The sequence below is a fragment of the Pogona vitticeps genome, chromosome 12 (assembly GCF_051106095.1).
Source record: "Pogona vitticeps strain Pit_001003342236 chromosome 12, PviZW2.1, whole genome shotgun sequence".
NCBI classification, from domain to species: Eukaryota; Metazoa; Chordata; class Lepidosauria; order Squamata; family Agamidae; genus Pogona; species Pogona vitticeps.
The window spans coordinates 3,869,865-3,883,269 of NC_135794.1; the positions used below are offsets into that span (position 1 = coordinate 3,869,865).

The 13,405-nt window shown below is 42.6% G+C and overlaps 1 protein-coding gene across 6 annotated transcripts in view; it reads right to left on the reverse strand.

The window, feature by feature from the left end:
- Nucleotides 1-13,405, reverse strand: part of SIN3A (SIN3 transcription regulator family member A) — a 40,207-nt gene that overhangs the window by 12,681 nt on the left and 14,121 nt on the right. For 5 of the 6 annotated variants that reach the window (XM_072981819.2, XM_072981817.2, XM_072981816.2 and 2 more), the window contains 10 exons: nucleotides 8,698-8,920; nucleotides 8,048-8,224; nucleotides 6,230-6,336; nucleotides 5,274-5,556; nucleotides 3,430-3,678; nucleotides 2,814-2,966; nucleotides 2,532-2,690; nucleotides 2,109-2,192; nucleotides 1,170-1,288; nucleotides 244-454 (listed from right to left, as the gene is read on the reverse strand). In XM_072981819.2, the coding sequence (XP_072837920.2) occupies nucleotides 244-454; nucleotides 1,170-1,288; nucleotides 2,109-2,192; nucleotides 2,532-2,690; nucleotides 2,814-2,966; nucleotides 3,430-3,678; nucleotides 5,274-5,556; nucleotides 6,230-6,336; nucleotides 8,048-8,224; nucleotides 8,698-8,886 (1,731 nt within the window). In that variant the 5' untranslated portion in view covers nucleotides 8,887-8,920. Of the gene's footprint in view, nucleotides 1-243; nucleotides 455-1,169; nucleotides 1,289-2,108; nucleotides 2,193-2,531; nucleotides 2,691-2,813; nucleotides 2,967-3,429; nucleotides 3,679-5,273; nucleotides 5,557-6,229; nucleotides 6,337-8,047; nucleotides 8,225-8,697; nucleotides 8,921-9,532; nucleotides 9,647-13,405 lie in introns of those variants that run through there. The other variant, XM_072981818.2, reaches the window with a different exon arrangement.

A 13,405-nucleotide genomic window follows, 5' to 3' on the forward strand; every position in this document is an offset into this window, starting at 1 on the left:
ATTTCTGGAAGGAATGACAGGTGAAGGGTAGAGAACAGAAAGGGCACAGAAAATAAATCCAAGGTTCAATTTCCAGGAAGGAAAATCAGATAGCAGATAATGTGAAGTATCTCTACCGCTAAGGGCCTGGAGAACGGCTGCCGGCTGGAGCAGACAGCAGTTGGATAAACAGTCTGAATGGATAAAAGGCAGCTTCCTGAGATCCACCAAAATCCACTTCCAGGGTAAAGAGCGGCGCCTTACCTCCTTACATAACGGAGTCCGACCTGTGCACTTGGGCTGCTGGTAACTCTTTGGCAAGGCTCGGTAGCTGGAGCCCAGCCTCTTACAAGAGGCGTAGTCGATCTCCATCGCAATCCCCTCGGTGGCTCGTTCCTTCGGGAACGACTCCATGTGTGTAGATTCTTTATAACCCAGAAAGTTTTTGAACCAAGTGAACAGCTCTGGGAATTTACTGAACGAAACAGACAAGAGAAAGAGGGAGTAACATATTACACAAAAGCCATTAGCGGTACAAAGATGGCTTCAGGAAAAAAATTTTTTTTTCAAAACAAGATTTGCACTGTTAAAATTCTAGTAACAGAGCCAGAACTTGTTTACTGCTTTAGTTTTTGAACAAGAAGCAGCTGCATCTTCATGATTTAATTTGGGAGGGAAAGGTGGTTTTAATAAATCACAGCCTGTTGTGTTGCTACCATATGGCAATGAAGCCTCACTGATAACCGGACATGGAAGTATTTTATTTATTCCCATGGTGCTCAAACAAAAAAGGAAATGGGAAGAGAGACTAGCTGAGCTGTGTGTGAACTACTGGAACTTCCAGTTCTCCAAATGATGTCCTCTGCATCCAGCCACCAGGGTCACCTACTAAGCTGAGGGCAATACAAGTGTGCTGCTTACATACCACTCTCTGGGTGGTTTACAATTTCATTACACAAAGCTGCACATGGCCCCTCACCTCCAGTGAGCTGGGTAATTTTTTACCAACCTCAGAAGAATGGAAGGCTGAGTCAAAATGTCTAACTGGGCCTGTTGGAATCGAACTCAGATTGTGAGCAGAGTTCTGACTACAGTACTGCAGTTTAACCACTGAGCCACAGGAGGCAAACAGCTCGCAGGGAAACATGAAGGCGAGCACTAGAGAAAATCTAATTACTCATTCCACTTACCCCAAAAATGGAGACACCAGCTGAACAAGCTCAGTTCGAGAGATCACCTCCTGATTAAAAATGACCAGGCAACGGAGGAAATTCTCATATGCTTCTGTGCTGCGTAAAGCTTTGCGGACCTTGACAAACAAGTCAGAAGAAAACAAGAGGAAGTTGGAGGGGAGCTGAGAAAAAAAAAAGCAAAAGATCTTCTGCTTGGGAAGGATCAAAATGTGCAATATCCTCCAGGTCTGATTCCAAGCTTCAAAATTAACATTTCCCAAAGGTGAGGTTGAAGGAATATGTATATGCCCCAGAGGCCACTAAAAATGGGGACAATACCTCACACCAAGTTAAAATACAATCTTATCCTGCAATATTCATTGGTGGAGGTGCGTCTTGGAAAAGGTATGTTTTTAAACTACAGTTCCCAGAATTCTAAGAGCTGGAGTCGAAGAAAATTCACTTTTCCAAGCTCTGATGAGGGTTAGGTCTTTCAGTGCGATACTTACATGATTACAGAAAGAGAAAATTAACTGTCTTGTTCTTTAGTTTCCCATCTTGATAATGTATATATTCATTAGTTAGTTGGTTGTATAAATAAGCTTTTAGTAATTATATTTTTATTGTATTTTATCATGTTTTTTGTAAGCCGCCCCGAGTAGACCTTGGTAAAAATCCAAATAAAGTAAAGTAAAGAAACAGGACACATTCAGGGGGAACCCAAAAGCAGAGGGCAAATCTATTTTCCCCCGACAGACCATTTTATTGATAGACACAGAACTCAGTGGGAGTTGCTGGGGACAAAACCAACTTCAGGGCTTGTATCTACCAGGCCAACTGAACTAGTTTTCCAGGCTGACTTACCCCAAGTGGGGACCAAATCAGTCCAAAAAGTCATTTTCTGTCTATTAACGGATAGAAGTTGTCCCGAAACCCTTGTTTGCAATGTTGCCTCACCTTGTCAAAGAACAGAGATTCTGTTCCATGTTTCCCAGCTTCCACCATTGTTGAGTCTTTCAAACTGAGGAGCTTTGGTTTCTTCTGCAAAAAGCGGACATGAAAATACCTTCCAGTTAATGGCAGTCCATACTTGGACCAAAACAAAAGCTTTTAAAAAGTTACAGTGAACCTGTTCTTAAAGATAGTAACAATAACCTGTCATGCACCAGACAAAGTTTGTTCTAGTGTGCTGATGCCTGCGCCAAAATGTTATCCATTCTTATTTAAAAACCACAGAGCATCGTGGGTTTTTCTTGCAACCCACTCAACGCAGTCACTCCCTCTGGAATAAGCCACCAATTTGCAAAACTGCTATTTTAATATTCATGTAGGCAGCATCCATTACCAGTCTTATGAATGGAAGCGCTGAACGATTCTCACCTTCACTGGAGGGGTTGTTCCAGGTGCGGCGTGCCGCCGGATCTGACAGCCGTTCTGATTCGGTCTTTGCTGTTTGCTGTTTAGCTGTGGCTTCTTGACCGTTCCCCCATGGTCATTCCTCACAGACTCCACCTTCTCTGCCGTTGTCTTGCTTAATAGCTTATTGTCAAAAAATAAATCACACACAAGGCTGTTAATGATCCTTGGATCCTATACTGGACAAGAATTATGCAAATGTATTTCATTGGTGCTCTAAGCAATAACACCGAGGACTCAACTCACCACAGAGCTATTTGCATCTGGCAGGAACTGGCCAAATTCTGAGAGCAGGTCTTCCTGGTTCTTAAAGAGACGGGCCACCTGGGCATAGACCTCCTGCTCAGTCAAGGCTGGTGTGTAGTTCCCTCCTGCTTCCTTGGCATTTCGCTGCTCTTTCTAGGATGAGATAGAAGAGGAAGTTCAAGAAAAGGAAAGCTTTTAGCAGTTCTCTGTATCAATTTCTGTTCTCTTAGTGCTTTAAAAAAAAGAAAAGAAAAAACAAGGTATCTAGTTTGATTCCTTGGGGGAACAGAAGCAACTGGTCAAAGGAAACAACCACACAGAAGCTTAGTACCTGATTGTGAAAGGTGAAGACACCTGAGAATCACACTTGGCTATTCTACAGGTGCTATGCCCTTTTCTATGTCCCATCTCCATAAATTACAATTTTAAGTATCTCTGCAGAACACTTTTGCCCTTCAGTTGACTTCCTGAAAAACTGAACCAGTTGGCTGTTTACTTGTGCTCACACTGCCACTATTACATCTCTTCTGCTTCATAAGTAATTCTTCCCTTCAACATCTCACGAACTACAGAACAGGAATAAAATATCTTTGGGGACATACAGCTTTCCACTCACCTGGTAGGTATGGAGAATCTCCAAGAAAGCCTTGTAAATGTCAGGCTGTCCCTGGAAACGATTCTTGATTTTGTTGACATAGTTGATGGCATGATTGAACTCAACAGGCTGATTATTCTGAAGAGAGGGTGTGGTTCCAAGCGAGATTGTCACAGGCGTGTGGGGTTGCACTGGTGGTGAGCGAGGGGATGCATAGGGGATTGGGGGAGTCTGCTGGCTGGCTGGTGTATGCGTCTGTAACTGGGAAGGCTGAGAAAGAGGAAGGAGACACTGGTTCAGGGAGCTGTACTCAGGAAAGTGCTAGCACGAAATACGCCAGCTGCCAAAACTAGGAATCTGGGCTCTGTTTGTTCAGAAACACAAGGAACTGGTGTATTCAATAATCAGAATGAGAGACTGAGTCCCAGGATGTAGAAAAATATAAATAGTCTTTAATCCAGTTTTAAAATGCCCAATACATTTCAGCACACAGCCTTTTAAGGAGCTGTGTGCCAAAACAGATTGAGCATTTAAAAATCAGAATGAAAACTGTTTCTGATGCCTGTTTGTTCAACAAAGTACTTTTACAACCAGGTTAATCTCACCCTCTTTGCCCGATCAAGGATCGCTCCTTCCCCAAAGCAGCACTCTCCTTTCACTAGCCCAACCGTGAGGCTGGATTATTTACATGTCATTCATTAGGGCACCCAACAAAGCACAAAGAAGAAATTTTAGTGCCATGGGTGAAAAGGGTGCAAATATGGAAGGGTGAGCCCAAGACATTTTGGAGCCTTAGATGGAAAACTCAAGTCGGTATCATGGAGCCATCTATTTCAACAAATCTCACACAAACCTTGCTGGAGGATTAAGCCACATTAAGACAGCTGCCCAACGGTTCATTCTGGCAACTATATTCTTAATTATAAAAGCCAGCATCCTGCTCAATAGTGATACAAATGGAGCTCCATGTGATGCAGCGTGATCATGCCACTCACTCTTGAAAGCTGATTTTCAGCTGACGCTTTCTTCAGAGATTGCTGTGGCAACAGCCGTAAGTGGAGCTCTGTCCGTACAAACAGTGACCAGGATGCTGGCCTCAGGGTTGATGAGTACGGCCCCCAAAATTCTTTCCGTGGCTCCAGCATTCCATTAGTTTCCAGACGAGGAAGAGAACAACCATTTCCCTCAAGTCTTCAAGAGCAGCAATTTGCCTTCTGGGCTTCCCAGATATGTTTAACAAAAGAAAAAAAATCTTTCAAAACTGGAAGCGGACATCTGGCACTTCTACCTTTAGAGAAGGGATTTGTTTTTTCGTAATTTTAGGTATTTGGGGCAGTCCAGTGGCAGAAAATGGGACGTGGTGGCGCTGTGGGAACTTCCCACACTGTGGGTTAAACCGCAGAAGCCTCTGGGCTGCAAGGTCGGAAGACCAGCCGTCGTAAGATCGAATCCACGCGATGGAGTGAGCTCCCGTCACTTGTCCCAGCTCCTGCCAACCTAGCAGTTCGAAAGCATGTAAAAATGCAAGTCGATAAATAGGTACCACCTTGGTAGGAAGGTAACAGCGTTCTGTGTCTAGTAACGCTGGCCACGTGACCACGGAAACTGTCTATGGACAAACGCTGGCTCTACGGCTTGGAGACAGGGATGAGCACCACGCCCTAGAGTCAGACATGACTGGACTAAAGGTCAAGGGGAACCTTTACCGTTGAGGCAGAAAACTGACTCCAGACTCACCGCCTGCCCTAATGACATCACAGGTTAACCTTGCCTTGTTCCCTGAGAGAGTCTTCTCCATTCAAAGTCCGAAACCACACACATTCTGGAGACTCAGCTACATGCTACTGATTTCTCCTTGTATTTACCTTACTGATCTTGGCAGGCGGTGGCTGTGGTGCCGGCTGTGCCGGCGTTGGGGCAGACTGTGCTGAGGGCTGTGATGGATGCTGTGGCTGCGGCTGCGGCTGAGGCTGGAGGCCATGAGCTGGGATCTGGTGAACCTGTCCCGGCGTTGTTACATTCACCATGTCATTCGTCTGCACTTCTATTTTGTAGCCCGGGGGCAAGAAGGTGTTGAAGCCCATTATTAAATCAGGGTGGCCTTTGAACAGCTGGGACACGCGGCTGATCACTCCGGGAGTGTCAATGCTGTACAAAGAACAGACCAAAAAAAAAAAAGAGAGATAGAGATAAACAGAGAAGTGTGTCACTGGTTCCAAACTTGTATCAAGAAACAACATGGCGTGACTTTTAAAGGCAGATTGCTAAAAATAAACAAACAAGCCTTACAGCTACTAGCAAAACTAGAAAATACACAAACAAAGGGAAGAGGATAAAAAGGGTGGGGGGGGAAATGAAACAAAATAATGCAGATTTTAAAAAGAACATTAAAAAAATCGAATGTAGAAGCAAAGGACTTTGGATTTTTTTTTTTTAAATGAGAACATGAGTAAAATCAACCTTCACAGATTCATAGAATGATGGAGTTGGAAGGAGCATAGAAGGCCATCGAGTCCAGCCCCCTACTCAATGCAGGAATCCAAATACAGAATCATAGAATCATGGACTAATTGAGTTGGAAGGAGCTTAAGGCCATCAACTCCTACCCCCTGCTTAAGGAATCTATCAGCTGACAGATTCCTAGAAATGAGAATGTTAACAGGGATGGGAGGCTGTTATACGCAAAATTAATGATCAAGAACAGACAGACAAGAAAGAGAGAAACACTGGAATGAATTCCAAGGGGGAAAAGAAGGGAAATTCAGAAACAGGATATTATCAGAAATCCCAGATATTGTCAACGCAGCCCTGTTTGTCATACCTTTGAGATTTAAACTCCTTCATTATGTCCAAGAAGTCATTGTAGACTTGAGGCTGGCTGCCAAACTGTAGCTTCACTTGGTCAAGGTAGGAGAGGGCATCTTCTACCTAGGGTAAAAATAAAGAGACATGGCTTAAGATGCAGCTTTTCCCCACAACTTTCTCCATTCATACACGTCGGCCCTCATCCTGGATGCAAGACGTAGGTCAACAGCAAGCTAGTCATCTCAAAACTGTTCAGCTCAGTTCACCAAAACACCAAGCCTGCCCCGCGTATATCGCTCTCTTGACTCGGGAAGCAGGGTTGGGCAACCCAAGAGCCTTTGCAGGCAGAAAGAAGGGCAACATGTGCTGCTGCAGCCCATGGCACAGGAGATTTATTTCTGCTTTGCTTTAACCAAGAGGCGCAGGTCTCTCCTCTGTGTTGTACAGTTTGCTGCTTATGACTGCTATCCTCAAGAAAGGTACACAACACAAGGCACTGAAACAGCCTCTGTCTGCGCATAAACCGAACAGCAGTTCACCCCAACTGCTTCCATGCAGGTTGGTGGGCTAGCCCTCGAAAATGACATCTTTAAACTGATTTCCACAGAAATATATTAGGCCCCAACCACCCTTCTTTCCTCCCCCCCCCGCAAGTAAAGCTGTATTTCTACTTGCAAAAAATAAAAATGAGAGTGACATCTTAGTTTCTGTTTTAGCAACAGCCAAAAGGAAGCAGGTGGGGTGAGGTGGGGAGATAATCTTTCCTCAAATGTATTGCCAGGCACAGAATAATTTTCCTGCATTCACTGACAGAAACTTTGGTTCAGCACTGAGGTTAAAACAAAGAATATATTCAATTTATTTTTCTGTGCCAAAGAACAGCATGGTTAAAAGCCAGTTTTTAAATATGGCATTTCAGCTCCGACACTAAAAGTGAAATGCTGTGATGCCGTTATACTTTAAACAGAAGCCAGCATTTCTCGAATGATTTCTACTTCTGAAAGAGGCATTTTCACCTTCTTTCACTTCCACAGAACTGAAGAATAAATATACACTCTTACATCACATACACTTTAGTATGTTTAGGTGCTTAAACACTGAGATGTCTGGGATTCCCCCGGTCTTGTAAATACATATTACTGCTGTCAGTATCCATGGAAACTCTACACTGTTCCTTTTAAAAACCAATTACACGGAATTTTACCTTTCAAAACATTTTGTTCATATAGCTTCCCATTTCATAGCTCGGAACAGCCTTCCAAATAATGTGAAATACAGGTTGTACATCTATATACAGTACTACCTGCGTATGTTACAACCAATCACAGCTCAACTCCTCCATTGACAAGGGGCATTCTGGTATTTTTTACCAACCATCATTACCACCAAGGTTTTAAGAACAGAGCAGCCTGCACTTGCGTGGGTTTTCTTGCTTTTATATACATTAAATGTACTGAAAAACCTTGGGAGAACCAAAACTTGCCTTTTATCAAGCAAACAATAAAGTAAGCTGACATTTAATTACTGCTGCTCCTCGAAACACCTTATCTAGTCCTGTTAGCTCAGAGTACAAGAAGAGTTTTGCATCAAGAGGCAAAAAGAAACCTTCAAGAGTTATTTCCAAACTTTTGCTGGTCAAAAAAATGTTTTCAAAGCCTCACCTCAGATAAAATTAAGATGTTCCTGCCCTCAGTTCTGCTAGTGTTATTATAAGCGGCACAGGAGCGGAATGCATCCATTCCGTTCAACTAATGGCAGAATCATTTTGTTGCTGGAAGAGCAACTTAAGAACTAGCTTGCCCTCTGGAGGTGAGGGGATCCCCTCTGGCCTTACCTTAAGCCTCTGGAACTGCTGCTGCCCCTGTACTGGTGCTGCTGGGGGTGCTGGGTGAGCATGACTCTGTACCACCTGGCTTCCATGAGGCTGGACCGGGGTGGGGTGGTGATGTCCACTATGGACAGGGGCCAGAGTAGGCCCATGACTGCTGGAGCTCTGTGGCACAGTCGACACCTAGGGAGGAGAGGAAATACAAGCCACTGGGATCCACTCAGAAATTTCCAAAGAAGTGAAACATCCACACAACCCAAAATTCCTTCCACCACAGCAAGAAGTCCAATAGAAAAACTGAACTTGTAGGACAACATGAGATGAAGGACCCCTTGGTGACCTAGCACAGAATTTTAATACCAAGCATTCTCATGAGGAAGCTGCAGCCTTTCTTGCATTTTTTTCAGGTAAGCAATACAAGTAATGAAAGGACACATTTAAGCTGCCCAATCTGTTCTGCAGCAGCATCTCAAACCTCCACAGTTGGGCTAAAGAAAAGCAGGGCTGCAATTATGCCGTCTTATTTTAGTTGGCACCTGTTATCATAACAATACCAGCATCAACCTACGCCTGACAGCAGGATGTTGCACAGGGGTGGGGCTGATTTAAAAGCTTAACATCTGGTTTAGCTTTTGGTGTTTGTTGAGCAATTGTACCTGGTAGCTAGGAGTCACAGAGTACTGGATCCCAGTAGCAGACTGCATGGTCTCTGAAACCGACTCATATACGGGGGGTGCCGGGGCCAGCACCCGATGCTGGTGTTGGAAAGGTTCGGTGCTGCTCGTGATGCGTCTCTGCTGCGAGGCATACACGGGTGACTCCTGTTCATCAAATCGCCGCTTCATTCTGAATTCATGCTCGGGGAAAAGACTACAAAACCTGCCCAGAAAAAGAAACGGACAAAGAAATTTGGGACCTAGTCACTACCCTGGGGCATTACTAGTTAAGCCTTCTCTCAGGATATTAAGGTGATTAGGTAGCAGGGTAAAGATTCTGTTTGCCCATTGGAGCCGAGATAGTTGTTAAAGCAAAAATAGTTTAGGAGATATAATACAGCTCAGAAGAAAACATATAGGTATACTAATACATTACATCATGATAAGTTTATTAAACATGGATAATTCAATAAGTAAAACTGTAGAGTATCAATCATACAACATGTACAGAGTCTCACAGTAGAACTGACAGATTCAAAAACCCATTTAGTCACCAAAGCTAATTTGGGTGGCCACTAACAGGTCATGTTTTTTCAGCTTATTTACTTCACCACGTAAACTATGAGGGGAACTCCATATGCTTCTTTCATTACTTGCATTTGAAATATTAATCTATCTCACAGGGTGGTTGTGAAAAGAAAGTAAGTTAAAGTAATTATGTCCACAAAAATTACTACTCCACAGAGCTACGCCAGTTTAGTCATTCACATGATTCTTTATTAGTTGTTCATGGTCTGAAGTGGGCAGAGGGAACATCAGCATGCCTACAGCTAACCTTGTGCGTTCCTGGCTGAGAATGAGGTTTGAACTGAGGATATCTCAGCTGGCTCCAGGTGATCAGACAAAGGCTCTTTAAATTAAACAGCTGGGAGAAAAACCAGTCTTTAAAGCATCTGACTACAGGCAGCCACAACTTGGTAGGCAACAACTTCTGTGAAGTTAAGCACAAAGCCGGTCAAATGTTACCTAATATTCTATACTATATTGAAAAAGAACTGTAGTACTGATCAGAAGCAGACTGTTAGCAGTGGTTCTAAAGCTTTCACACTACATTCTAGGCACTGCTTCCCGATACATCTTCATGTACATGCCCACACATGCTTGCACACACACACACACACTTACATATCCATCCGAACACACACTGCTTAGTTGCCCAAAGGTTTGGCAAGGTCAGACAGCTGCCTGTAATCGACACCATTCAATAGGATTACAAATATATTTTCCCCTCCTGCTTTCAGAATGATGAGTGAAACCCTGTTTGAAGCAGCATTTTAAAATAGTTCTTTCAGAGGCTTGACCAGGCGTCCACAGGTTTTCTTGCTAGGGGCAAGACATGGAACAAACTGTTTGGCAACACAGGATTACCAGAGAATACACAGAGCCTTCTCTACCACCACCATCACCTTTCATTCAATTAAAGGCAGCGAACCCAACAAAGGCCTCTAATTTTCGCACTGAGCTTTGGAAGAGGGCAGAAATTGCTGCTGCTCTGAAGATCAGCACTGCCCAAGACTTTCTTCTGCTCTTTTTTTATGAAGTGAGAAGGAAGTCTTTGTTGGCACAGTGTTTGCAGATCAAAACAGAGGAGGCATGAGAGATTCATACTACTTCAACTTGCTCCAAACTCCAGTCTAGTAGACTTGCTAATTTTGGGGCCAAGCTAAAGCATTATGCCAGACCCTTCCAACTCACAAACTGCACTGTTGAAAATCTCTCAGGGTGTGCAATGCAAAGACATTGTGTAAGTGATGAACCAAATATAAAGCAATCCAGAATTTCAAGCACTGATTCCAATTAAAGCCTTCTTAAAATAGTACTTTGAAGATATTTTACAGGGATGGGGTGAATCATGTATTAAGCACAAAGTATCGAAACGTGATTTATTCTAATAGCAAGTTGCATACAATATTATTACATTTAAAGACTACCCTACATGTTTACTCATAACTAAGCCTTGTAAATTCAATGGGGATTGTCCTTGTCTAGCCTGCAGTCTATATAGAAGTATGAAGGTATTGATGTATTACTGAAGAGAACAACATTTTAAAAAATGCATCTTTTGTAACTATGTACAATGCACCTTGCCTTCTAAAAGAAAATTTGATATGTATTTCAATTTTTCAACATGAGAGTACTTTTAGGTAAATGGCAGCTTCCTCCTTTCTATTTTAATATTGACAAAAGGTCCTCTAACACCCTGGCAGGAATGAAAACAGCTCCCAGTTCTGTAGGACTCATGAACATACAAGTAAGTACCTTTCGTCTAGGAGCAGGCATTTTCCACTTGTACTTTGTACTACAAATGTAGGCATCTCCACACAGGATTTCTCCTCCCCACAAGCCAACACAACAAAGTGGTATAGTAATGGCAGCCTTTTGAGTTGAAGAGCCACTGTACAAACAGTGTGTTTTGTTTTTTAAAAATCAGGATGCCAATGAAAAAGATCACTATGACAGAGGGAAGAAGGCTGAAGAGTGCTTCAAGATGAAATGTTTAGCCTCCAAGGCTGTGCATAGTTCTTGTGCATGCTTAACACTTGGGACTTCAGACAGTGAATTTTGCATGGCTCTCAACTGTGGGATCAGTCTGAAATCATGCCTGACCTCCCCCCCCCCCCCATCATCACACTGCGGTGCATATGGCACAGGGAAATGTACACTGTACTCAGTCCAGCTGCGGTGACAAACTCCCCTCTAGTCTCACTGGCAGACTTATTTCCCCACCACATCAATCTCTTCTTTTAACCCCAGACATATATAACTGACTATAAAATGACTGGCGTACCATTTTCAGAAAAGTCACATGGAAGAAAACAAATGTGTGCATTTGAACGTGCACAGAGGAGGCATTGGGGGGGGCAAGTAATCTATGGATCTCTGTAGTTAAGACACAAATTTAATCCCATTGCAAGATTTCTGTGTATGAGGATAGTAACAATGCTGAGACTTCTGAAACGTGGGGTGACCCCCTCTGCATTCTTCCAGTGAGTTATTTTCCTTCTTACCTATGCTTCAGAAGATTTACCAGGAAGGAGTGGAAGAGGGCTGTAGTTCAGGATGAGCAAAAAGACAATCATCTTCTGAAAGTGTGTCCAGCAACATGCAAGAAGGTATCTTAGATCAACAAATAATCCAGGAGCTACACCTCTTGGGCTCAAAGGTGTTAACCTCCTTCCAGCCCCATCCCATCAAGAATGACACATTGCAAACTTGTAACAAAGACTTGTAAAATTACTGGGATGGCATAAACAAAACAAATAAATCAATTACTTTTTTTTAAAGGGAGGATGATACAAAATATCATAGTTATTTGGTCTAAATATAAAACTACAAAAGAAAACAGAAGTACAGACAACACAGTTTTTGTAACCAAACACACAAAGTTTGCAATGGAAAACTGATGCCATAGTATTTTTCAGTCAGCACTTAGCAATATCACTATGTTAGAGAAATATACATGAGTTTTTAAAAATGTTCCCCTCAGAGTTTCAATTAACAGGGAAAAGTGAGGATGATAGTTTATCTGGAAGATTTCAAATTGTTACTTTGCAAGAAGTGTACATATGTGTTAAAAAGAAATGGAGTCTCAAAACGCACTCAAGCCTGTTAGAAAGCACATATAATATTCGAGGACTGTGCATTTTCTGCTCTGGCTTTTGCATTTCTAAAAGCTTTCCAATGCTGGATTAAATCAGAATGGTAATCAAGACAGAAAACTATTCATAAATCCTGGACATCAAGCTGGTTCAAGTGCCAATTTCAACAGGACATTCCTCATTCCAAGACTTCACATGCTCTGTGAGGCCCATAATGAATGCTCCCTGATCCAATAGCTTTAAAAACGTCATTGCTCTAAGACTGATGCTTCTCTTCAGATGAACTCAGGAAAGGTTTGCCTACCCTTTAAAAATAGTCCGTTATAACATGATTGTTCCAAAACTTGAGGGGGGGGGTGAGAGAGAAAAATGCTATGCAATAACCACTGATGGTCAGTGGTACCACATCAGATGGAGAAGAGAGGACAGGAAAAAAACACCTGAAATTGTATTAATAGCTTTAGTGGTAGTTTCACATTTCTTTTAACTTGTTGTTTCAACACCAATTCTTCGGGAAGCCCGTTGTCAATCTAGACTAATTCACAGGATTCTTGTGGAAGGATAAAATGCTACTCTGAAATTTCTGGAGGAAAAGTTGGATGTGTGTTTAATAGATGAGATACCACTCTTAGAACATTCTGAATCTTCTACTACACCTATTGTCAGACGGTCCTAACTACAGGGGCAGCCTCGTCCAAATTGCCGCAATTTTCAAATTAAAGATGCAAACCTACACATTGTGACCTGAGAGCAAGCCTCAGACCTGTTAGTGGGCGAACAGGGACAGAAACAAGGAATTCCAATGCTGAGTGGCCTCTTGTAAGCACAGTTTCTTATAATTTTATGGAGGAAATTAGCCAGACAGCCTGGGGCAGAGTTTAGTCTTGCAGTTTATGCTAGAATTTTAAGATGAGTCAAACAGTACAAAATTGATTCAATGGGAATTTTTTTTAAAAAAATAAATAAATTCTGGGCCCAGGAATTAGCCAAGTTCCAGAACTAAAAGGAGCTCAGTCTCTCTGAACATAAAAGTCCCTGCCTGATTACCC